This window comes from Barbus barbus (genome assembly GCF_936440315.1).
Source record: "Barbus barbus genome assembly, chromosome: 31".
NCBI lineage: Eukaryota > Metazoa > Chordata > Actinopteri > Cypriniformes > Cyprinidae > Barbus > Barbus barbus.
Genome location: NC_136759.1, coordinates 23,074,076 through 23,098,824, shown reverse-complemented (window position 1 = coordinate 23,098,824; position 24,749 = coordinate 23,074,076). Strand labels below are relative to the sequence as shown.

General features: G+C 37.0%; 1 protein-coding gene across 1 annotated transcript in view; it reads right to left on the bottom strand.

Moving 5' to 3' along the window:
* Positions 1-17,453: 17,453 nt before the first annotated feature.
* Positions 17,454-24,749, bottom strand: part of LOC306851522 (forkhead box protein O1-A) — a 45,091-nt gene continuing 37,795 nt past the window's right edge. The window contains exons 2-4 of the mRNA XM_079387815.1: positions 22,233-22,424; positions 20,905-22,118; positions 17,454-20,755 (exon numbers count right to left, since the gene is read on the bottom strand). Coding sequence (XP_079243941.1) covers positions 20,752-20,755; positions 20,905-22,118; positions 22,233-22,424 — 1,410 coding nt within the window. The 3' untranslated portion in view covers positions 17,454-20,751. The remainder of the gene's footprint in view (positions 20,756-20,904; positions 22,119-22,232; positions 22,425-24,749) is intronic.

Genomic DNA, 24,749 nt, shown 5'->3' with positions numbered 1-24,749 from the left:
TTGTTCTGTTTGCTGGTATTTGACTCTGCCTGTTTGACCATTCTTAATAAAAGCTGCAAATGGATCCAACCCAGTCTGGTCCTTCACAACAGCTATTGTTGCTTTTTACTACATTTAATATATTAACTTGTAATGCTGAAATATGATTAAAAATGTACTTTAATGTAAAACTTTAAATTTGACATTATCAAAAAAGTGTGCTTTCTAAAAGTATATATAAATGTGTTAAGAAACATATGAAAGTCATGAAGTACTGTACAATGCAAGTTCAATATAATTAAGCAAACTTTTTTCTCAAGGGACATTAGTTTCCAGAAATCAAAAAGAGTGTGCCATGTTTGGTCACACCAGAATCGATTTGCAAAGCATTATGGTGTGGGTGACACACTGGAGTCATAAGGACTCATCTGGTTCCTGTGGTCTTGTCCCGATGACCGTCTAGGAGACATGGTCTTCACTGGGGATCTGTCTCTGGGGCTCATCTAGTTGTCCTGGTCTCCGCTGACGTTCATGGCTGTAGAGGTCATCTCTAGGTGCTGATCCACCATCTGATGGATACAGTCTGGATCTGGGTGGCTACGGTGACCTTGGAATAAGAAAGAAACAGACTAATATTAGCGAAGATGTCATTCTTCTAACGATGTAACAAGTATATTGGGTGTTATGGGAAGTGTTCCCGATTGCGGTTGACCTAATTAATGCAGCCTAACAATCCTTTAACGGATTAGAATTTTAGAAATGCGATAGTGTATTATGTGTAAACCAGGTTAAAGAAATGGGTCTTTAATCTAGATTTAAACTGGCAGTGTGTCTGCTTCCCGAACAGCGTTTGGTAGATTGTTCCAAAGTTTGGGCAATAAATAGGAAAACGATCTCCCTCCTGCAGTTGATTTTGATATTCTAAATATTATCAATTGGCCAGAGATTTGAGATCGCAGCGGATGTGAAGGACTAAAGTGTGATAAGAGCTCACTCAAATATTGAGGTGCCAAACCATTCAGGGCCTTATAGGTAATTAGCCAGATCTTAAAATGTATACAGTGTTTAATAGGAAGCCAGTGCAGTGTTGACAGAACCAAGCTAATGTGGTCATACTTCCTGGTTCTAGTAAGAACTCTAGCTGCTGCATTTTGAACCAGCTGGAGTTTGTTTATTAAAAGTGCAGAGCAACAGCCCAATAAAGCATTACAGTAATCTAGCCTGGAGGTCATGAGCGCATTAATTAATATTTGACACTGAGAGCATAGGTCGTAATTTAGATATATTTTTAAGATGGAAAAATGCAGTTTTACAAATCCTAGAAACATGTTTTTCGAAGGAAAGATTGCTGTAAAAAAGTATGCCTAGGTTCCTAGCTGATAACGAAGAACGTACAGAGCAGCCATCAAGTATTAGACAGTGATCTAAGTTATTACATGCAAAAGTTTTTGGTCCAATAATTAACACCTCAGTTTTTTTCAGAATTTAACATTAAGAAATTGCTAGTCATCCAATTTTTGATATCAACTATACATGCGGGTCGCGAAGAAATATAGAGCTGAGTATCATCAGCATAACAATGAAAGCTAACACCATGTTCCTAATGATATCTCCCAAGGGTAACATGTAAAGCGTGAAAAGTAAGGGGCCAAGTACTGAGCCTTGAGGTACTCCATCCATACTGCACTTGTGATTGGTATGATACCGGTTCATTTACTGCCACGAAATTGATGGCGGTCAGATAAGTACGATTTGAACCATGCCAGTGCACTTCCTCTAATGCCAACTTAATTGTCTAGTCTATTTAAAAGTATGTTGTGGTCTATAGTGTCAAACGCGGCACTAAGATCCAGTAGCACTAATAGAGAGTTACAATCAGATGAGAGTTACAATCAATTACACAATCAGATGATAAGAGCAAGTCGTTTGTAACTCTAATGAGAGCAGCCTCAGTACTATGATATGGTCTAAAACCTGACTGGAAATCCTCACATATATAATTTTTCTCAAAGAAGGAATATTATGGAATATTATATTAATCTTAATATATGTTATTAAGGCTCTCATAAAAAAAACAAAAAAAAACACAACTTGAATCCAAAGAATCAATTTCAGACCGATCCCGAATCTTCCTTTTCTGTCAAAGATATTAGAAAAGGTAGTATCATCACAACTATCGGTCTGTAATTAATTAATTCTTTGGATTCAAGTTGTGTTTTCTTTTTGAGAGGCTTAATCTGTATTGCTGAATTGAAATGGTGATTTGTTGGATTGGTATAAAAAAGGTTATTATACCACGGTAGCGGTCGCGGCAGTCGTCGTGTGAAGCCCTCTTAGTGTGAAGACCGAAGAGTGTAAAGACCATCAACTCTACCGTGCGACTCCACCGGGCAGGGACACCGGCAAGGGATAGAACTATCGCTTTTTATTTTAGTTTATTCATTTATATATTTATTATTGAAATGTTGTTATATGCATGTGTCAATTTTATTTAATTTCTTTATTTTCTTAAATATGTGGATATATAGTATTTATAGAGTTGTAACTTTTAGTTTTAGTTACTTTTTCTTATTTGTAAGTCGCTTTGGACAAAAGCGTCTGCTAAATGACAAAAGTAAAAAGTAAAGAGTGTAAAGACCATCAACTCTACCGTGCGACTCCACCGGGCAGGGACACCGGCAAGGGATAGAAGTATCGCTTTTTATTTTTAGTTTATTCATTTATATATTTATTATTGAAATGTTGTTATATGCATGTGTCAATTTTATTTAATTTCTTTATTTTCTTAAATATGTGGGTATATAGTATTTATAGAGTTGTAACTTTTAGTTTTAGTTACTTTTTCTTATTTGTAAGTCACTTTGGACAAAAGCGTCTGCTAAATGACAAAATTAAGTAAAGTAAAGCAAGGTTAAGTTAATAACAGCCAGTTTGAAGGTTTTTGGGACATATCCCAATGACAATGATGAGTTAATAATATTCAGAAGAGGATCTATTACTTCTGGAAGCACCTCTTTTAGGAGCTTAGATGGAACAGGGTCTAACATACAGGTTGTTGGTTTAGATAATTTAACAACTTTACACAATTCTTCATTTCCTATGGAAGAGAATGAGTGGAATTGTTCCTCAGGGGATCTATAGTGCACTATCTGATGCGATACTGTGGCTGACAGCTGCATGGTTACATTTTATCTCTAATAGTTTCGATCTTGGAAGTAAAGTAGTTCATAAAGTCATTACTACTGATGTCAGGGACAAGATTGTAGACCTACACAAGGCTGGAATGGGCTACAAGACCATCACCAAGCAGCTTGGTGACAAGATGACAACAGTTGCTGCGATTATTCGCAAATGGAAGAAACACAAATTAACTCTCAATCTCCTTCGGACTGGGGCTCCATGCAAGGATCCAAATCGTGGAGTTTCAACGATCATGAGAATGGTGAGGAATCAGCCCAAAACTCGGGAGCATCTTGTCAATGATGCTAAAAATAAAAATAAAAATAAAAAATAAAACTAAATAACTAAAAATATGTGAAGGACTGAAAGCCTGCAGCTCCTTCAAGGTCCCCCTGCTCAAGAAAGCACACAGGCCCATCTGAAGTTTGCCAGTGATTCAGAGAAGAACTGGGTGAAAGTGTTGTGGTCAGATGAGACCAAATTTTCTTTGGTATCAACTCAACTTGCCGTGTCTGGAGGAGGAGGAATGCTGCCTATGACCCCAAAAACACCATCCCCACTGTCAAACATGGAGGTGGAAACATTACACTTTGGGGGTGTTTTTCTGCTAAGGGAACAGAACAACTGCATCAAAGGGACGATGGAAGGGGCCATGTACCATCAGGGCCAGGGAATTGAAGCCAACCAGGGCATTGAAAATGGGTCATGGATGGGTATTCCAGAATGACAATGACCCAAAACACACGGCCAAGGCAACAAAGGAGTGGCTCAAGAAGAAGCACATTAAGGTCCTGGAGTGTCCTAGCCAGTCTCCAGACCTTAATCCCATAGAAAATCTGTGGAGGGAGCTGAAGTTTTGAGTTGCCAAACGTCAGCCTCGAAACCTTAATGACTTGGAGAGGATCTGCAAAGAGGAGTGGGACAAAATCCCTAATGAGATGTGTGCAAACCTGGTGACCAACTACAAGAAACGTCTGACCTCTGTGATTGCCAACAAGGGTTTTGCCACCAAGTACTAAGTCATGTTTTGCGACGGGGTCAAATACTTATTTGACTCATTAAAATGCAAATCAATTTATAACTTTTTGTTGTTGTTGTTGTTATTCTGTCTCTCACTGTTCAAATAAACCTACCATTAAAATTATAGACTGATAATTTCTTTGTCAGTGGGCAAACGTACAAAATCAGCAGGGGATCAAATATTTTTTTCCCCACTGTAGCTTAATTGAAAGCATGGTCATAATCTGCAATATTTAACGAAATAATAAGTTCACTACACAAATAAATTAATGAATAATGCGTAAAAATACAAGGACTTCTGGAACAATATTGTGCGATGACTCAAATAAACCATTCAAATGAGCTGTCCAAACGAGTGATTCACAAACTTGATTTGGACTTCATTGCCAAAAATATTTAACTGATGCTTCCTATCATCCAGCCATGGATCTAAATTATGATTTTTAAACATAGTTTAGTGTTTTTGTAGCGTGTATTTTTATTTATTTTTTTGCCTGTGTAAGGGCAACTACTTTACTAAAGACTGAAGAACAAAAACAGAAAAATATGATTGTCCTCTATATTGCAAAATAGCAAATAACATACAAAATAAAGACATACCTTAGTGTCCATGTTGAACACAAAGAGCTTGCACTGATTTATTGAGATGCTTAAACATGCAAAGCATACAAAGAAAAAAAAGCTCAGACAAATTTGTAACACTAATTAAAAACAGTTGTTTAACTTTATGGTAGTTTTCCAAGTTTGTTCATTGGCTTAGAATGCAAATATTTAGCTTTAACACACAACTGGAAATAACATGTTTGGTTGTCGACAAAGGCTTTCGTGAGAGCAGAGCGGCATGGTGAAAGTTATATCCTTTACAGTGCTGCAAATAAATTTGTTATTAGCAAACATGCTTGTTATTGGTCAGTGTTGTTATTGCATTTTGAGAGCGTGGCCTGAAAGCCTCTCTGAATGGAGCGTGCTGGAGTAAAGTAACAAAGCAGGGGAAGGAAACACGCTCACACACACACGGTTGTTTTTGCTGCACTACGAGGTGTTGTTTTCAATCCTTTGCCACCCACGTGGCATGTTGGAGTGTGAGGAGAGGGTTCAGGTAACGCCATGTGTTCCCGATTAATACAAAAACAAACACTGGAGGTCAGCAGGCAGAACAGACACCATTACACTCATTAATATCTACATGACTTCTGACTGGCCTCATGTGCTGATGCCGTGTAACCATGGGTCCTGCCATTGAGAACATTGTGCCACGATTACAAACATCAGTGGGCAAAGATGGCAAACTCTCCAGATGAGAAATTATTGTTTGCGGCATCAGTATTGGGTGTTTAATTTACATGTAATACTGTGTTTATTTAATACAATATATTTAATTTTAATATTTAATTAACATTTGATTTTCCTATGTATTCTTGGTTGTTGTTTTTTCCTTTCCAATTGGCAGATGCTGATATCTAGAGAGCAGGGTGGGTGATATATAATACAGATTAAAGATATAATATAATGCAGATTAAATTGTTATATCTGTTGGGCTAATACATAATAAATGTTTATAGTCAATATAAATAAAATTGATATTATTTTAATTTTTTCTACACAACACTTGTCACCATAGTGACATTTTTGTATAAAAAATAAACTTTTTCAAAACAATTTGCAAAAGAGGCAAAATTGTTCATTGAGGTGGAACCTTAGACCATGACAACTGAGAAACAGTCATAATTTAAAAATAAAAAATAGCTATAATTTTTATTTGCATAAAGAAAATGAAGCCTGTTTTAGGAGAATTATGATTTTGTTTTTCACACTGTGACATATTTCCATGACAATTCAATGACATTGCAAAACATAGTGTTGAATGTTTTATTTAATAATAAATTATAGGCAGTACTGCAAATACAAAAACCCAATAGGATATTGCCATTGGCTTTTGAATTATTAGTCTGTGACCAGCAAATGTTTATGATTCCTACACTGTATATAAAATGGTGCCATAGAATGCATTGATATAGTATTTTAAATTGTTCTCTGATATCTACACAGAAGGTATGTGGCTTAGGTAAGGGCAAAAAATCTCCAGAAACGATTTTACATGTCCATTTACAACCCTAGGATTTCTCCCTAGAATGAAATGGTCTGTTATTGGCTTATTTGGCAGGGTCATGAATAATAATGAGCTCTGCTCTGATTGGCTGTTTCACAGTGCTGCTCAATGTTGAGCTCTGCTCTGATTGGCTGTTTCACAGTACGGCTCATCAGCAAGAAGGAAGCACAGGGAGGAAAATATATATTTAAATACTTTCTCTCGCAGTTATATCGTCGGGTAATTATACTGTATATAAAACGCGGGCATCAGGGAGCCGTAATTAATATGAAAGGCATTGAAACTGCTTTTGAACGATCCATCGATCGCGTTATAGTTCACTTTCAAGAGACGCGATCACACAAACTATGTTTACATTATGGAGCAACAGTACTTACCACACATTTCACAAGATCAGATGCTTGTCAGTGGTGCTCAGGATCTGTAAGTCATTCGCCATCATCCTCATCTCTCCATACTGAGAGTGAAATCTTATGTACTGTAGCAGGCTACCGCTAGCAAGGAGCTAACCATGTCCCTTTAGTGGCTCGCGTTATTTGCTTTCTGTGCCTTTCTGAATACAGACACCAACCCATCCCTGCACTTCACACCCCCTGCACGGCCTGGAACATAAAATTAATTTTGTTATTTTCGCTGTTGTCCGCGCTTGTTTATTTATAATACCTGCAGAGCTTCTGATGGTTCGGCCGGCTTAGAACAAGGGCGGGTTTATGCAAATGTTGGGGGCGTAGTGATCCCGACTGTTGCGTCACAGTCGGTGTTATGTTCTGATTCGCCTGTTTTTCAGTGGTCTTTTTTAATCACGAGATTTACATATGAAGGAGGAAACTATGGTGTTTGAGGCTCACTGTATGTCATTTCCATGTACAGAACTGTTATTATTTAAATATGCCAGGGTAAAGACAGTTTTTCATTCTATGGCACCTTTAAGGCAACCAGCTTCAGCTTTTGAGTTTTCTCAACTTATTTTTTTTTTTAGGACATTTCTGAGTTTTCTCAACTTTTTGTTGTATGAACTTAAAACAAGAAGTTGAGATAACTCAAAATTCTGCATAAGCCGGTTGTCTTAAAATTTTTAAGTTGGCTCAACTTTTTATTTATTTATTTATCTTCACAGTGTTGAGAGAACTTAAACGTTTAAGTCAACCAGCTTAAGCAGATTTTTGAGTTTTCTCAACTTCTTGTTTTAAGTTTATACAACAAAAAGTTGAAAACTCAAAAATCTGCTGAAGCTGGTTGCCTTAAACTTTTAAGTTTGCCCAACCTTTTTTCTTTTTTTTTACAGTGTACGTTTTGTTCATCATAATGTTCACACACAAATGAATTCAACTTTTATGAAGCCTTAATACAATCACCAGAAGTAAAAATCTTAAAAACCAACTACACCACAGTCACATGACATCAACATCACCACCATTAAGCTTCAGACTCTTTAAATTTAAAAAACAAAACATTTTCCATTATAGTTTGAGTTGGACGAATTTGCACGAGTGTGATTATAGTATTCACACTGAGCGACTAGTGAGTAGATGGGTGTACCTATTCAGCGTGATGATGCTTAATGTCCCGATAACCTCTGTAGTCACATTTAACCAATTGTTAACAAACAGCCTTTTTCAAGACAATTAGACCTTTTAAAAGCAGATATTATATTGATGTGTTTAATGTTGCAGAATAAACCATGAAAATATTCTTGTTGAGCTTGTGTTGACCTTATTTTAGGCATTTAACCAAAAATCTATATATATATAAAAAAAAAAATCACATTGATTTCAGGATGATGGAATTAGAAGTTTCTAGGGTTTAGCCTACAAAACTATGTTTTCCCCTGCAGCACTCTATAATATTACAGTGCAAACATTTTCTTTGAGTAAAACAATTTCTTAATCCTTTCTAGTGACATGGATGTGTTCTTGACAGTTTTCATAAGATTCAGCAATTTTCAGATCTTAAACAAATGAAATGCAACTAAATATACTGAATATGAATAAAAGCCATAAATATTATTAAGCGCACTATGTTAAGAGCCATACAACAAGGGTAGCATGAGCTGTGTTTTGCTCAAAAATACAGGGAAGAGAGTCATGAGACTGGTGCTGGGTATCAGCACAGCACCACCCATGAGTCCCATTTCTGCCTCACGTGTAATCATCAGTTCGCTGCACCCGTGCAGAACACACTTCCTCCTCTACCTCCTAATTGTGTGCAGCTTGCTGTCATTTTAAAACGTAATCTTGGGGTGACAATTACTGCCTGTGAGAGTCAGAAACATCTTAAATTAGTGGAGTTTCAGATATGTTGGTCATTTTGGACATTTTTGTTTTGATCGTGTGTGTGTATAGTACTTAAAAAAAATAAAATAAATGTACATGTTTTCTATATTTAAAAATACACACATTAATGTATATATATATATACATATATATATATATATATATATATATATATATATATGTGTGTGTGTGTGTGTGTGTGTGTGTGTGTGATATTAATATATTATATATTAATACATGTCTTATGGTTATTAATTTAATTTATATAAAATGTATATAATATTCAATAATTTATATTAATATTCACATAGGAAATTTGTACACTACTGGATATATTTATTTGGTAAAAAAAAAATAGATGATGAAGATGAGTGTACAGTTAATCAGGCTAAATATTTTGGCAATGTTAATATGAATTTCAATATATTGTATGATTTATTTTCATATCAGTGAACATGTGACTATGGTCTCCAACAATTTTTTAAAACTGGTGGGCTGCACTGGCTGTGGAATATGAATGTGGTACTTGAAGCTTGAATTACCCTAATGGTTGGAAAATCCATTATAACAGAATTTGTAAATATATCAAGGGGCATGGTTAATCAATTTTCCTGTGTCTTTAGATTAAATTAATCACACTAAATTGATGTGTTACATCAAATTAACTCAAATTGGTTAGACCAGTTTTTAGAATTAGTCACAAGACTGACTAAATTCATTTTAGTTTTCTAAAACAAAATATGTATCATCAAAACATTCACTCATGATACAAATATAAAATATATATATATATATATATATTCTGAAACTTGTGCCCCTGAGGTGAAATAATTCTTAGCTACAGTCATACAGATGCAGTTTTCGTGTATTTTTTTCATTGGTTATTAACATGTGGCCAGATATCTTTCACTTCCCCTGTGTAAACTCCATGACCTTCTTTGGAACTGGTCTTTCTTAGATGCAGAAATGCTGCATCATTTCAAAGTGATGAAATATCACTGGCACATAGAGCAGTGTGATTCCCGCACGCTTAGGTTCCCAAAAATTAATGTCACCTATTTTAATTTGTTTTATTGATTTACAAAGTGCAGTTTAAAAAAAAAAACTTTGCTGTAGTTAGTTTTGTTGTTTTGTTCATGTAACATGAGGTGCTGACTGGAAATTCAACAGGAGTATCCTAACCGCACAGTCTTCAAAAGAGGAAACAGATTAAGTTATAGTGCTGTGGTACTTCCAAAATACCACGTTATGATCAACCATGAGACTCTGCACGGTCTCATGCACTTCCCGTAAGAGAACCAAAGACTCATGCCACACCATGACCAACACGGACTGAAAGAGTCAGGTGCACTGTAAAAAATAAAAGTGTTTTAAAATAAAAAAATTTTATGGCAGCTGGGTAACAAATTATTTTAAGTTGACTCAGTTTTTACAGTGTAGATGGAAGAGCTTTTATAAACAGTGTGAAAAAAATCTCCCACACAAAAGACAAATTTACACACTAGAACCTTCCGCTTAATCTGTGTTTGTTTATTTTTGTGTTATATATTTTGTGTTGCATTCTGTTTATTTACACTCACCTAAAGGATTATTAGGAACACCATACTAATACTGTGTTTGACCCCCTTTCGCCTTCAGAACTGCCTTAATTCTACGTGGCATTGATTCAACAAGGTGCTGAAAGCATTCTTTAGAAATGTTGGCCCATATTGATAGGATAGCATCTTGCAGTTGATGGAGATTTGTGGGATGCACATCCAGGGCACGAAGCTCCTGTTCCACCATATCCCAAAGATGCTCTATTGGGTTGAGATCTGGTGACTGTGGGGGCCATTTTAGTACAGTGAACTCATTGTCATGTTCAAGAAACCAATTTGAAATGATTCGAGCTTTGTGACATAGTGCATTATCCTGCTGGAAGTAGCCATCAGAGGATGGGTACATGGTGGTCATAAAGTGATGGACATGGTCAGAAACAATGCTCAGGTAGGCCGTGGCATTTAAACTATGCCCAATTGGCACTAAGGGGCCTAAAGTGTGCCAAGAAAACATCCCCCACACCATTACACCACCACCACCAGCCTGCACAGTGGTAACAAGGCATGATGGATCAATGTTCTCATTCTGTTTACCCCAAATTCTGACTCTACCATCTGAATGTCTCAACAGAAAACGAGACTCATCAGACCAGGCAACATTTTTCCAGTCTTCAACCGTCCAATTTTGGTGAGCTCGTGCACATTGTAGCCTCTTTTTCCTATTTGTAGTGGAGATGAGTGGTACCCGGTGGGGTCTTCTGCTGTTGTAGCCCATCCGACTCAAGGTTGTGCGTGTTGTGGCTTCACAAATGCTTTGCTGCATACCTCGGTTGTAACGAGTGGTTATTTCAGTCAAAGTTGCTCTTCTATCAGCTTGAATCAGTCGGCCCATTCTCCTCTCACCTCTAGCATCAACAAGGCATTTTCGCCCACAGGACTGCCGCATACTGGATGTTTTTCCCTTTTCACACCATTCTTTGTAAACCCTAGAAATGGTTGTGCGTGAAAATCCCAGTAACTGAGCAGATTGTGAAATACTCAGACCGGCCTGTCTGGCACCAACAACCATGCCACGCTCAAAATTGCTTAAATCACTTTTCTTTCCCATTCTGACATTCAGTTTGGCGTTCAGGAGATTGTCTTGACCAGGACCACACCCCTAAATGCATTGAAGCAACTGCCATGTGATTGGTTGATTAGATAATTGCATTAATGAGAAATTGAACAGGTGTTCCTAATAATCCTTTAGGTGAGTGTATATTAAATACAAATATTTGGTTTTGATGCTCATCTGAAGCGATACATTTTTATGTACTTTAAAAGATGATTCAAGAAAAGTACTACAAAGTACTACAAAATACCACATAAATAGAGGGGTAAAAAATCTATAAATGATACCTACAAATAATAAAAAATAATATTAATACTAATCAAATATACTAATATACTTTAAAGGCTTATTTATGAAAATAACCTCTTATTGAAAAGGTTATTCATAACAGCATAAAAATCCTATATAGCACTTTCAAGGCATTCTTTATGGAACCTTAAAAAAGATGGTCCTCTTTAGCACCAAAATGTATACAAGGAAGCATGTATATTCAAATGCTGCTCTAGAGTTGTTTAGTGTTTGCCAGGGTGTTAATATGTGGTCACTAAGATGTTCTTGGTGGTTTGCCTGGATCAGAAGAGCCCAGCTACAATTTTCTATGATCTGATAACTCTAGTTAGGACCCAGGTCCCTCCTTCAATAAGTCTATGATACATTTTCACCTGTTTCATCGCCCACTAAGTGAAAATTGTATAACTGATTGAATAAAAAACTAATATGCAGTATGAATGAATTTATATCATCTATTTACATCAACTTGAAGTTGAGGAGCAGAAGGACTCTCTGGTTTCGCAGTGCTTTGGTTAAAAGCTGGAAAACCAGGTCCCTCTAAAACCAGATTGTTCAGACCATACTGTATTAGCTCAAGAAGGGTAGTTATGTGTTGTGTGATATTAAGAGATCTTATTGTGTTAATCTCAAACGGTCAAATTGTCCTCCTAAGCAGCTGAAACAGCGGGAGGTGATTTGGAAGGGTTTATCACAAATCTGCTTTCTCATCTGCTTTAAAGTGACAGTTTACCTAAAGATGCTAATTCTGTCATAATTTACTCATCATTTAGATGGTCATTCCAAATACATATAACTTCTATTTTGCATTAAGTAGATGTTTTGCAGAATGCCCAAGCTGCGCTTTTCCATGCAAAGAAGGAGAATGGGAACTGGGGTTGTCATGCTCCAAAAATGTTCAGGTGATTGCAATTATCAAACATCATTAGTTATTGCATGTTATATGAGTGATCTTAATGACATGTTTCTGAATATGAGTCCCACTGCAAGAATTTTGAGAGCTTCAGCAGAGAAAAAGATTTTCAACAAATAACTCAAATGCTTTTACAAGATTAGTGATATTGTGCATGACTTGTTTGGATTATTTTTTATGATATTTCGGTTGCCTTTTGTGTAGCTTGACTAAATCACCATTCACTTAAGTTGTATGCAAAAGAGCAGCTTGGACATTCTGCAAAATAGCTTTTGTGTTTCACAGAAGACAGATTTGTTTAGGTTTATAACATCATGAAATAGAAACTGGTGACAGAACTTAAATTTTTAGGCATAGAAAATGTCCATATCCATGAGTCAATGAAATTTCAGACTCAGACTTGTAACATCACTCATGTAATTTTGCAAGATTTTTCCCCACCCAGTCCAGTGATCGTCACACAGTGGGGAGTCAACTGAGGACAGGACGATGAGATGCCTCATCTCTCTTCACATAACCATCCGCTACATCTGCTTCTCTTTTTTCTCATCCTTTTCTCTCTCCAAGTGGGTTGATGAATGTGCTAGTTACGTTTGCTCTTGGCAGATTGTGCGCAATTTAGGGCCTGAATGCTTTTTCAGAGTCAGTAACTGGCTCCATATGGAGAAGCAAGGTGAGACACTTCAGCGTCTCATCTCCAGCCAGCAGAATGAATTCCATGCAAAGACTGCCATCATATATATACCACATGGGACCAGGCTGCTGCTTAGCCTGCAACGCAAACCATATGATGACTTCATATTTTAAGATGCTCCTGTTTTGTGAAAGCTTGGCTGTAGAGGCATTTTGTAAAAAAATGTTGTATATTGAAAAAAACAAAAACAAAAATGGTCATTATTTTACTGCAGCACCAAATTTGATGAGCATGAAAAAGATGGCTGTTGTTTAATGCCTAAAGTTTTACCAAGACTTAAAATTAAATGTCCTTATTTACACTTTTTTTTCTTTAGTTCTGAGTATTTTTTCTTAATTTAAGAGCTATATTAATACATTATTTTACAGTTTTAATGAGTTAATTACTATTATTGTAATGCAGGTGTAGAGACAAAGGAAAGTAGGAGCCAACTGAGCTGATTTATTAAAAACAAAAACAAAATATGAAAGAAAACCAAGTAACTCAGAAACTAGGACCATAAAGAACCAAATTAAGCATGCAAAGGTTTAAATACACACAGAGTAATAGACTAACAAGAAACAGGTGAAAATAATCACACGATAAAGTGAACACAATACAGGAAACAGGAACCGGAACAAACTAAACATCCAAAACACGACCAAAACACAAAGACACAGAAACATCACCGCTATGAACTAGTGATGGGACAAACAAAGCTTTTCAAAGCTTTGAATCAACTGAACCATTCGCTTCGAAGTGCTCGAAACACCACACACTGCTGACACCTGCTAGTCAAAATAATGAAAATGCAATGAAAACTCAGGCCAAACATACATGAACAAAACATACAAGTGTTTTATTCAAAATATATCTTATCAAATGTCATTAACTAATCATCTTATACCATTATATATTAAATCTAGGTATAATGTGTCGTATAATGTTTTTAAATGCCGTAGGTATAATGTAGCAATTTTCAGCGCTTGTTTTGTTTGTTCTATGGATGGCTCATCTAAACAGACCAACTACTATTACTCTGTTTAATTATACAGATGTCTCATTGAAACGTCTGCAAATTAATAAAACTGATCCGAGATCAGATGTAATGAAGCCTTGTTTACTGAAATTATGTGACTTTGGCAGTTTGATAGTGCTCCAGTGATTCGGTTTCAGTTGGATTCGGATTCTGTTGAAAAGCTGGCATCACTACTGTGAACACCCTTGCACTGTAGAGTCTCTTTCATTGTATTCTAAATGCAGGGTTAAAGAGTTAAAGATGACAGAAACAAACTCTGAGTTTCTCTTTAAAAGTAAAGTGTATGATTTCTGCACTACTAGCAGCATGAAACTGACAATATTTTCAAACAGGTTTCCCAAACACCCCCAAATTAACGCCATTGGTCGAGACAATGTTGCTATGTTGGGCTGGTTAGGAAATTCAAACAAAGAAATGTTTTGAAAGTGCCACAGAGACACATTGTTTCATCTTTCCAGGGGATTCGACCTCCAAATGCTTCAGTTGTCTGCATAGTAAACAGTATTAAATTTTTTACACACATTGCCTTAATATTTTGTTCCTGAGCTTTTTGCTCAATAATGCAGGAGGTTGTTGAAAAGAACCTGAAAAACCACTTTAAAAGACTCCAGACTGTACCAGCGTCAGACATGTGTCCTCACGTAACCTGTCTTGCCTTGTGCCCTCTGCAATATAAGGGCCATATATGCGGTTGGCTGCCGTCCACACCAATCTTATGCACATACGTGGAAAACTCACACGCACTGCATTCCACAGGAGCTGCTCATGAGGGGCCTTCAGCGGGGTGGCGTCCCTCCTCCTCGCACTTCCTCCTTCCCTCTGTCAACACACGCAGTTTAAAGAGAACGCTGGACCACACTGCTACACAAAGGACTGAGATGGAGAGCAAGGCAAAAACTCAGGAATGAGTGAGAAAAAGTAGTACTGTACATGTCAGTTCTCATATTGCATCAAGCTTTACCACCTGATTGTCTTCCAAAACCCAGCTCAAGTCCTTGGGTGACCCACTTCTGGGCATTTCAACAATCATTTGGATCTTAAGAAATATATATTGGATAACCCATATAACAGATAACTCTGTTAGCTGGGTGTTGTCCAAAAGCAGAGAGATCACGGCACAATGTCAAGATCGTTCTAGTGACGCGGACCAGCTGGAAGCCCGAACCATAATAGAAATCCAACACCCAGACCTGGAGAGAAGTGCAAAGAGAAAAAAGTGCCAGTTAAGCACTTTTTTTCCTGGCGTCCTTTACTATCAAAGCCAGGACAAAGATCCCCACTGCTTTTCACACGATTGCTTTCCACAGGACCATCTGGCTCCAGAAACCTCCAAGCTGATCACATCTCAGTGCTGAGGAGGAGCCAGAAAGAACCCAAAGCCTGAAATGGGGTGACTGAGTTCATTCTGATTAAAAGCAGAGGGCTATTTCAGGGGAGAACAGTGAATGCGCTCCTCTTTTTACAAACTTTGATTAGAATTTATTAGCGAAAAATCTCCAGCAAGTCAGGTTTTGCTTTGTAACAATTTTTACACCTTAACAAATAACTAATTCTTTAGACACAGATTTAGGTTTTTACAAAAGTTCAGCATTGCCATCACATAAATGACATTTTACAGTATATTCAACTAGAAAACAGTTATTTTAAATTGTAATAACATTTCACAATATTGCTGCTTTTAGTGTATTTCTGATCAAATAAATGCCTTCTTGGTGAGCATAAAAGATTTATTTATTTTTTATTTTTTTCAAAAAACAGTCTCGCCAGTCATAGTAGTGATAGCCTTCCACAAAAGGTTGGTCCCTTTTTTTTCATTGTTTTTATTTTCATTGGTTTTTTTTCATTTGCTTTTAATCTTATTTCTTGAACACTGTACAGAATTTCATAATTTGTTAAAAGGTAAAAAAGTATACACACACTCATATGTGACCCTCCACCACAAAACCAGTCAATTTTTTGAAATTGCGATTTATACATCATCTCAAAACTGAATAAATGAGCTTTCCATTGATGTCTGGTTTGTTAGGATAGGGCTGAGATACAACAATTTGAAAATCTGAAACCTGAGGGTGCAAAAAATCTAAATAATGAGAAAATCGCATTTAAAGTTGTCCAAATAAAGTTCTTAGCAATGCATATTACTATTCAAAAATGTTGTTTGTTTTGATATATTTATCGTAGGAAATTTACAAAATACCTTCATGGATCACGATCTGTACTTAATATCCTAATGATTTTTGGTATAAAATAAAAATCGATCATTTAGACCCATAAAATGTATTGTTGGCTATTGCTACAAATATACCAGTGCTACATATGACTGATTTTGTGGTCCAGGGCCACATATATAGTTGCAATCACAATTATTCAACCCCCTTGTCCTGCAAGACATTCCACTGCTATGTTATGAAAACAATTCAACCAAGGCATTCAATTACAGAGTGATTCTAAAAACATAATGTTGATGAAAAATGAAAAGATCAAATAGGCTCTAAACATTAATGTACAAAATTATTCAACCCCCCAAACTTCAGAAATTGTAGAAACTCTTTTATTCTTTATAACCTCCAAAATATGTCGCCTCTTTCCTTGTGTGCCCCTCAGAGCATTTCTTTCTGGGCATTTCAACAACCATGTGTTGAATCTTAAGAAATATATATTGTATAACACAAAATCTTCCAGACCATTGATAATCTTCAAGAACATACTATGACCGATCCCTGAAGATAGAAAATATGTGTTGATAAAAAAGGACTTATGTTTGGAACTGGAAATAAAATTCAATTTTTATTCTTGCATTAACATTGAAAAGTAAAATTTAAAAAGTATAAAAGCAGAAACTAAATGTAAAATTATAATGTTCAATTTTTATATGAATTTGCACATTAATAATAATCATTTTAATGGCTTTGCAATGTAAACATAATACATAATATAGTCAAGACTAGCCGTATAATGCAGTTTGATTCTATGTTTAAGTACTCATCCTCTAGCTGAGTTATGAAAAACAAAATGAGACTAAAATATGTTATTTAAAAGTTCGACTGACCTTATCTGACAGATGATCATCTGGCATGACTCTTTCAGTGCTACTGGCTTAGAGGAACATCTTTGAGCGTGTGTGTACACTCAATAAATCTGCTAAAATGAGTGGATATCCCTGATAATAATACACTTAAATATGTATGTTTGACATTTTACATAATCAAAATAATCCAGGTTTGTCACATACCTTTTTAAAATTTTTGGTGTCAACATTTCCCACAAGCCATCAAAGCTTTCAAAGTGTTTCAATGTTCCTTGTGATTGAATAAAGAGACAGTCACATTGGATTCTTCTTTATATAACATAATTTATATACACATGGCTTTTTACAGCGGCAGCATGTTTCTTGTACAGGAATACAAGCACAACATCGGCATAAAGAACAAAATCAGAGCGCTATGGCCTCACATTTCACAAACGTTTGCTCACTGCTGATGAACTTAAAGAATAAAGATATAATATACATATGTCAGTATTTGCATGTCAGATTAACAATATCATTTCTCTCTTATAGATTATTACTTTCTCAACTACATAAACAAATTGCACCTTTAGTTATATCATATTTTGATTGTGAATCAAATCATTTCTGTACACAAGTTAAGAAATGTAACAATTAGTTTCAAAATAGATGATCTTCACTTTTTTCATCTCTCTAGGAGAACTCATTACATCTATAGACAAAGTGCAATATTTTAATTAATTTATTTATTTTTTCATTAAAAATTGGTCCAAACTCCACAATCTGAAGAAAAACAGCTACATTTTCTTCCAAATTTGTTTCAATGATCATTATTAGTTTTTTTTTCTTTTTCAATTGTTCATGTTTTTTACAAACTGCTGCTAAATACAAGAATAACAGTGTACAATGTACAAAAAGCTGTGCATGTAAATGATCTTCTACTCTCTAAATATACTTCATATTCTTCAGAACTATGAACTAACATCTGTGACATTAACATGACTCCACAGCTCTATCAAACATGAAATATCATATATCTCGTCATCGTAAAAACATACTGGAGATGACAATAATCTTAATAATCATTAAAGTACATGGATGTGCATAGGTGGGCTCACCTGCTAAATTCACAAAGCAAATGCATGTTCATGATAATTGGGCACAAAGTAATCTGGTCTTCTTCTTGTGCTGAGTGAGACAGTGTGGGTCAGAGGTTAATAATAATATTTTAATGATGTGAGCTTAAGTTAACAAACGTCTGGCATTCTTCTCATGACTGAACCTCACTGTGTCCGAACCAGGTGTGACAGGAAATTCGTCTGTCCATACTAAAAAGTGAAAATTATGGCACAGCCAATCATATTTTAAGTTACATATAGAGTTATGTAGAGTGGGATTTTGGACCAATGAGATTTTGCAATGGGTTACTGCCCAGAAGGTTGGGTTAAACATTTAACCCAACTGTTGGTTGAAAACAACCCAGCATGTTCTGTCCAATATTTACCCAGCACTGGGTTGTATTTAACCCAGCATATTCTTGGTAAAGGGAATAAGAAACTAAAATGAAATGGAAATGAAAAACAAAAGTTGAGGCACCACAGACTTTGAAAATCACCACAAACTTGTAGAACATATACATCACAGTGCCTGCAGTTTGAGAGAGATGTGAATTAAAATAGAAATATAATACAAGTGTAAATAATACACCACGACATGATACAATCACACCACTTTTCCTTCAGCCAAATAATGTTGCCAATGTCTCTACACTTTCTTAAAGGCAGAGAACTGTAGCTTTACTACAGCCACAAATTCAATACAGTGGCAAAGGCATCAAAGTCTACTAGCGCTGTATCTCTAAACTACATTAACCTCTGTTAAAGGCTTTGGTGGTGTCCCGGCCCCATGAGAAATTATGAAGAGCAAATACAAGAGTTTATTTATTGATTTATTATTATTATTTTTAATTTTGAGGAGGCGTCTTACCCTGGGATTTAGCTCTTATATGGGTCACAACACAGAGAGGCCTAATCTTTGTAGGATTTTAAAGACCCAAATCTCATAAAAAAAATCTACTATAAACAACTTAGAAGAAGTAATGTATCCAACCATTCTAATTCTGGGATCATTTATTTGCTTGCATGTCATTCCAAAACCTGTGTGACTTTCTTCCATGACACACAAATTCATTTTGTTTAATAATGTCTTGGCTCCTCTTTTCCATACAATGAAAAAATTTAGGTATTGGGTCAATCGAAATTGACTATAAGATGTGCAAAGAAACACACAAAAACCAATGGTGTTTGCCATCAAATGGCAAAGATGAACCATTTTTGTAGTTCAAAAGACTTGACAGAGTCCCTTCATTTTCATTGCATGGGAAGGAGCAGCCATGATATTGTTCAAAATGTCACTATTTTGTGTTTCACAGAATAAATAAATTGATTTGAAATTATTTTATAAAGTTTTTCATTATTGGGTGAACTAAAAATCTCAACCTGAAGCCAATAATAAACAGCAATAAGAATAATTGTGATATTGCAAAAGGAATAAAAAACTTCTATATATAATAGCTTTCTTATATTTCTACTTTATATGTTTTTGAAATATATTTCATGTATTTACAAGAAATGTGGAAAGATGTATATAATTCAGATGAGAAACACTATTCCATGTAAGCCTACCAAAATGTAAAATGTCAAGTCCAGTTTCTCTCAGATTTACAAAACAACATTAAATCTGTTGCCCTGATTGTTGATACCGTGCAAACTGTCAGTCCACCAATTAATAGTAACACACTGTTTAGAAATGTAGTACATCTTCCCTACGTCAAATGCTGAGACAAAATGAAAAGTGCTACAAGACAGAAATGAAAGTGTCATGATGTGCTGTATGTGACACAGTTCAACTAGTCTGCAGCAATTTCCCTAAAATTTTCAAGGTCATGTTTGTGCAGGACTATTTCTAAATAAATCTATTTACAGTCATTCCTGCCTACCACTGTTCCAGTTCTTCTTCCCAATAAGGCCAATCGTGGAGTCTCCATGAAGCACAGCTTGAATGTGTTACTCTCAGCAAAAATTGCAGAGTAGGGTTTTGAACTGACAACGCAACAATGAATGAGCTATTACCTTGGGAGTCACTTTTCTGAGGTGTATCGAATGAACTTGAGGTGTGCTGCCTGGTGTTGGATTTTATGGTTATACCTTATCACAGTTTGCCCTTAATTGAAATGCGGCTGTAAAATCATTTCTGAAAATTGGTGTGGACATTGGTAAGTTTGTGTTGCAGCAGATGTAAGGGCCTCAGGTATTCGTTGCCCTGATTTGACGACTGATTCTCTACAGCAAGAAGAAGGCAGCAAAATAAAGCTTGTCAATTTGGCAATGGAGCACAGGCACCTGGTTTGGCACTTAGTTTGAACGTGAGTCCCAATGTCTGAGGAAAGTCCTTGCAATTTAGCTCTGTACTGAGCCAGTGTGCTTGGCAGTGTGAGGTCGTATCTCAGCCACCTCAGCTAAACAAAGCGAAAGAATAATGGGGGCTACGTTCCCTGACGAAGGGTTTGGATGCATGTGGACAGCCGCTCCGTGCTGCTGTTTTCCAGTTGAGAGGTTTTCTTACCTGTAAAAATAAAAGGAAAAATGTCAAAGAAGCCACTTCATATATCATCTACACAAGTCAAAGTTTTTACAAAGTGTTTAAATGTGTTTTAAACACTACTCAAAAAGTCCTTTTGAAAATATTATAAATTTAATAAAAGTAGCTCCTACCCAGACACCCAGCTGTGGGTGGTGGTCTTTACACTGTGAGGTGGGAACCCCTGTTGGGTGGCCATGGGGTCAAAGTTGAAGTCCAGGGATTCTCCGTCCATGAGCGTATCATGCAAGATGGACTCAACATCGCATTCAAATCGCTCCACAGGCATCCCGTCTAGATCACTGGGCAGCTTCTCCAGGTGTTGCTGTTGCAGGTGGGGCATCATCCCTGGGCTGCGCCCATATCCGTTGCTGCTGACACTGCAGTAAGGAGGAAGCCCACCTCCAAGATGACTGGAGCCTCCATACTGCATATGCATGGCTGACTTGATGCTTCCCAAGCGTCCACCAGAACTGCTGTGACCAATCCCGGTCAGAGGATGCAACGATCGCCCATTCAATGCCAGAGATGTGGCTTGTCCGTGCATATTGTGTGGATGAGAAAGGGCATGGCTGTGGGATGCTCCACCTCCCATAAGTTCACTCCGCCCACTATTGTAGGGCGACAACATACATCCACTGCCTCCAGCTGACTGGGAGACGACGGTGTCCACTGAGGGCATGAGCTCTCCAGGCTCTCCATCAGATGTAAGAAGCTCCTTCAGCAGCCCTGCTGTGCAATTAAACTGGCCCATGGTTCCTGGGCCAGAAACAAAACTTGGCATGCTTTCTGGCAGAGGCTGCATCGACATGGGGGACATGCTGCCCATTCCTGCCTGGCCATAAAGACACTTACGATAGTCTTGTTGGGTCTGCTGGTTGACTGCAGCCAGACCTGGGGAACTGTAGGGGGAGTAACCAGGGCTGGCCTGCATGAGCGAAGAGGGCGAGGACTGGTTGGATCCTGACCCAGGTCCTACTGTGGGCCCCACTGATTGGTTCTTAGGTGAGAGCAAGTTGAGGTTATCCAGAAGGTTCTCCATTACATTCTCAGAGCCACTGTGACCCAGAGAACCAGCCATTTCAGACAAGCTGGGGAGAGTGGAGGTCATTTTGGCACCTGACCCGGGGCCTGGGTAGACCATGTGGACATCAGAGTCGCCAATTTCATCGTCAATGAAGGGCGAGAGACGGCCGCTCAGTGTGCTGGCATTGGAGCTGGTGCGGGGACGGAAAGCCGTCCAGGCGTCAAAGTCATCATTGCTGTGGGAGTTCGGACTGCCTGGCCACTTGCCATACTGAGAGCCTGGGCTATCTGCGCCCCCCTCGGGACCACCCTGAAGAGCCAGCTATAAAGTTAGAGATGAAAGAAAAAAGTTGTAAGAAAAATAACTGTATGTACAAATGTATAGTGTGTACTGTTTATGGAAGAGAATTCAGCAGGTCTAGTGTGCAGCTTTTACCTTTTTTTTTGCTGCTCGTCCTCTGCTCTTGGCAAACTTGCTGTTGTTGTCCATGGAGGCAGCCCGGGGTCGAGATGACTTGCCGCTTTTGCCGCCTTCAGGGTTAAGCATCCACCAAGAGCTCTTACCTGTCCCCTCATTCTGCACTCGGATAAACCTGCTATGTAGGGACAGGTTGTGTCTGATTGAGTTCTGTGGAAGAGAGAGAGACAGCAAGGAGAAAAAGCGTGAGTGTTATGTTAGTAGTTTGCCTTGTTCCCGTAAATTCCCCTCTGACAGTAAATCAGCAGAGTGCAAATCCTCACAGCAGCTGTTTTCTATTAAAGCCTTTTTTCTCTTCACCTCCACTTTTGTCCACTCACCATTTCCTTCACCTATATGCATAATTTTCTGTCATTCAAAGGAGACTTGAGGACAGTTTTCCTTTTGGCCATTCTTATAAACATATTCGTGCAAATATTTACAAATTGCTCTCAGTGGTCTATTCAAACAGAACGAGAGAGTGCCTTCGATGTTTTGCTGTGAATCATGAAAACATAATTCTAAATTTAGTTGTAATGATGAGCCTTATCGGATGATTTTCACTTTTAACATTGTTGTCTGTCTCATCTTTTTAAACACGCAACGCTCTCACACAGTTTAATCTAACCCCATTTTAAATCCATGTAATTCGGCCGATAAGGCCGATCGTTACATAGTGACAAAGGACATTCCAAATCCTCAGATTCAAAGCTCTGAATATTATAAATGATACATCTTGATGAACCTCTTCCTTCAAAAATGGATGAACTGATTTATTTGAAGGTATTAAAGATGACATGTGCACTCTTAGATTTAAGTGCAGATGCAACTATGAGTAAGCCATTTGTAAGTTGATTTACCAAAAGAGCATAAACACTGTGATGTTTTCAGAACATTGGTTTGTTTATTTGAATGGCTTGGCCTGTCAACTTCGACCAATGACATGTTTATTTATAGGAGCGCAACAATTATAAAAGAAAAATAAATGAAACTATGCACTGCCACGTGGTCTGACTTAATTAGCAACATATCACTTAAATAGCAACCTTTCTTAATGACCAACCAAAACAGCCATTTCTGTGCTTGTTATTCTATTCTAGCCAATGAATATTTGTATCACTAGGGCACATGTAATGAAGTAAAAAATTATGTGCTTTCTTTCACCCTGATGAGCTCACATCCCATAATGTCTGGCAAACAAAGGTAAACATTCAGCCTGGCATAGACACATTACCTATGTTGTCATGGTGATCTCAATCATTAGTACCATTTTCCCTAGAGAGGTGGAAAATGGGGGATTTTTGAAATGCTGGCCTAATGCCTCCTGTGTCTAATTTAGAGTTGTTAATGGATAGTTACAGGATGTGATGGCAGCTTAAGATGGTCTTTGCAGTTGTTTGTGAACTAAAAGGCTACATGAAGCACATGCAGAGACACATTAATTAATTAATTAATTAATTTATTTATTTTTGGAAAATCTAGCCTATAAATCTTACGTGCCCAACAGAAACAGATCTTGAAAGATCGAATGCAATTCATATAAACAATAACCTATGTGTTCTTTCTTATTCTTAAAAAATATATATTTTTAATCAAATTAAATCAAATTTATCAATCGTAATCCTAGTGAGGTTGCATCTCTCCTAGTCCTGTTTTTCTGAGAGTCCTCCTCAGCATTAAACTCTAAAATTAGACAGTCTAGCAAGTCTTCTGGCTACGTCATTAAAGTTTCCACGTCCATGGTCACAGCACAAAATACGAATAACAAAGTACGTGAAAAGAAGGCTGACTCCAAAGGATCTTTCAAATTGAGATGATCTTCAACGGAGCTTGATGAGGTGTCAGCCTAGATATACAACCTTACTAAGATGCAGCCTTTACATTGAGAAACACCCAAGTCAGCCAACATGCAGGAAGCCATTTTCTTGTCATGTGACAAGAAAGGAAATTATATCACAGAAAGAAGCCCTGCACACATTTATGACTATGTCAGTCCATTTTTAAAACTATCACATATTTTGACCTTTTTAAGTTAAAATATTCAAATGGAGTAACCTTGGGAATAATAAAAAAAAAAAAAACAGACACACACACAATGTTTTTTTTTTTTTTTTAAACATCAAGATAGGTCAACTACTTTTTACTTCACATTCAAGTGCTTTTTAATGCATGGCTTAAGCACTTTACATTTAAAAAAAAAACAAAATCATAATTTTGATCAAAAATGGTAATAAAAAAAAAACCATTTTCAAAAATGCATGAAAACAACTAGACTCCCAGAAATTGAAATAAAGCCAGCCAATTGCAAACACCTCTCACCATTCTTGTGGGCAGTATGCATCACATGGCACAAAAAGGGGAAATTATCAGAATAACTTCAAATAACATGATGACGTACATTATGTGCGTTAGCATTTGCAGAGTGAAGCAAAATCTAAAAATCAAATGAATCACAACAATTTAGAGCAATGCACGCATGAATCCAAAGAAGAACAA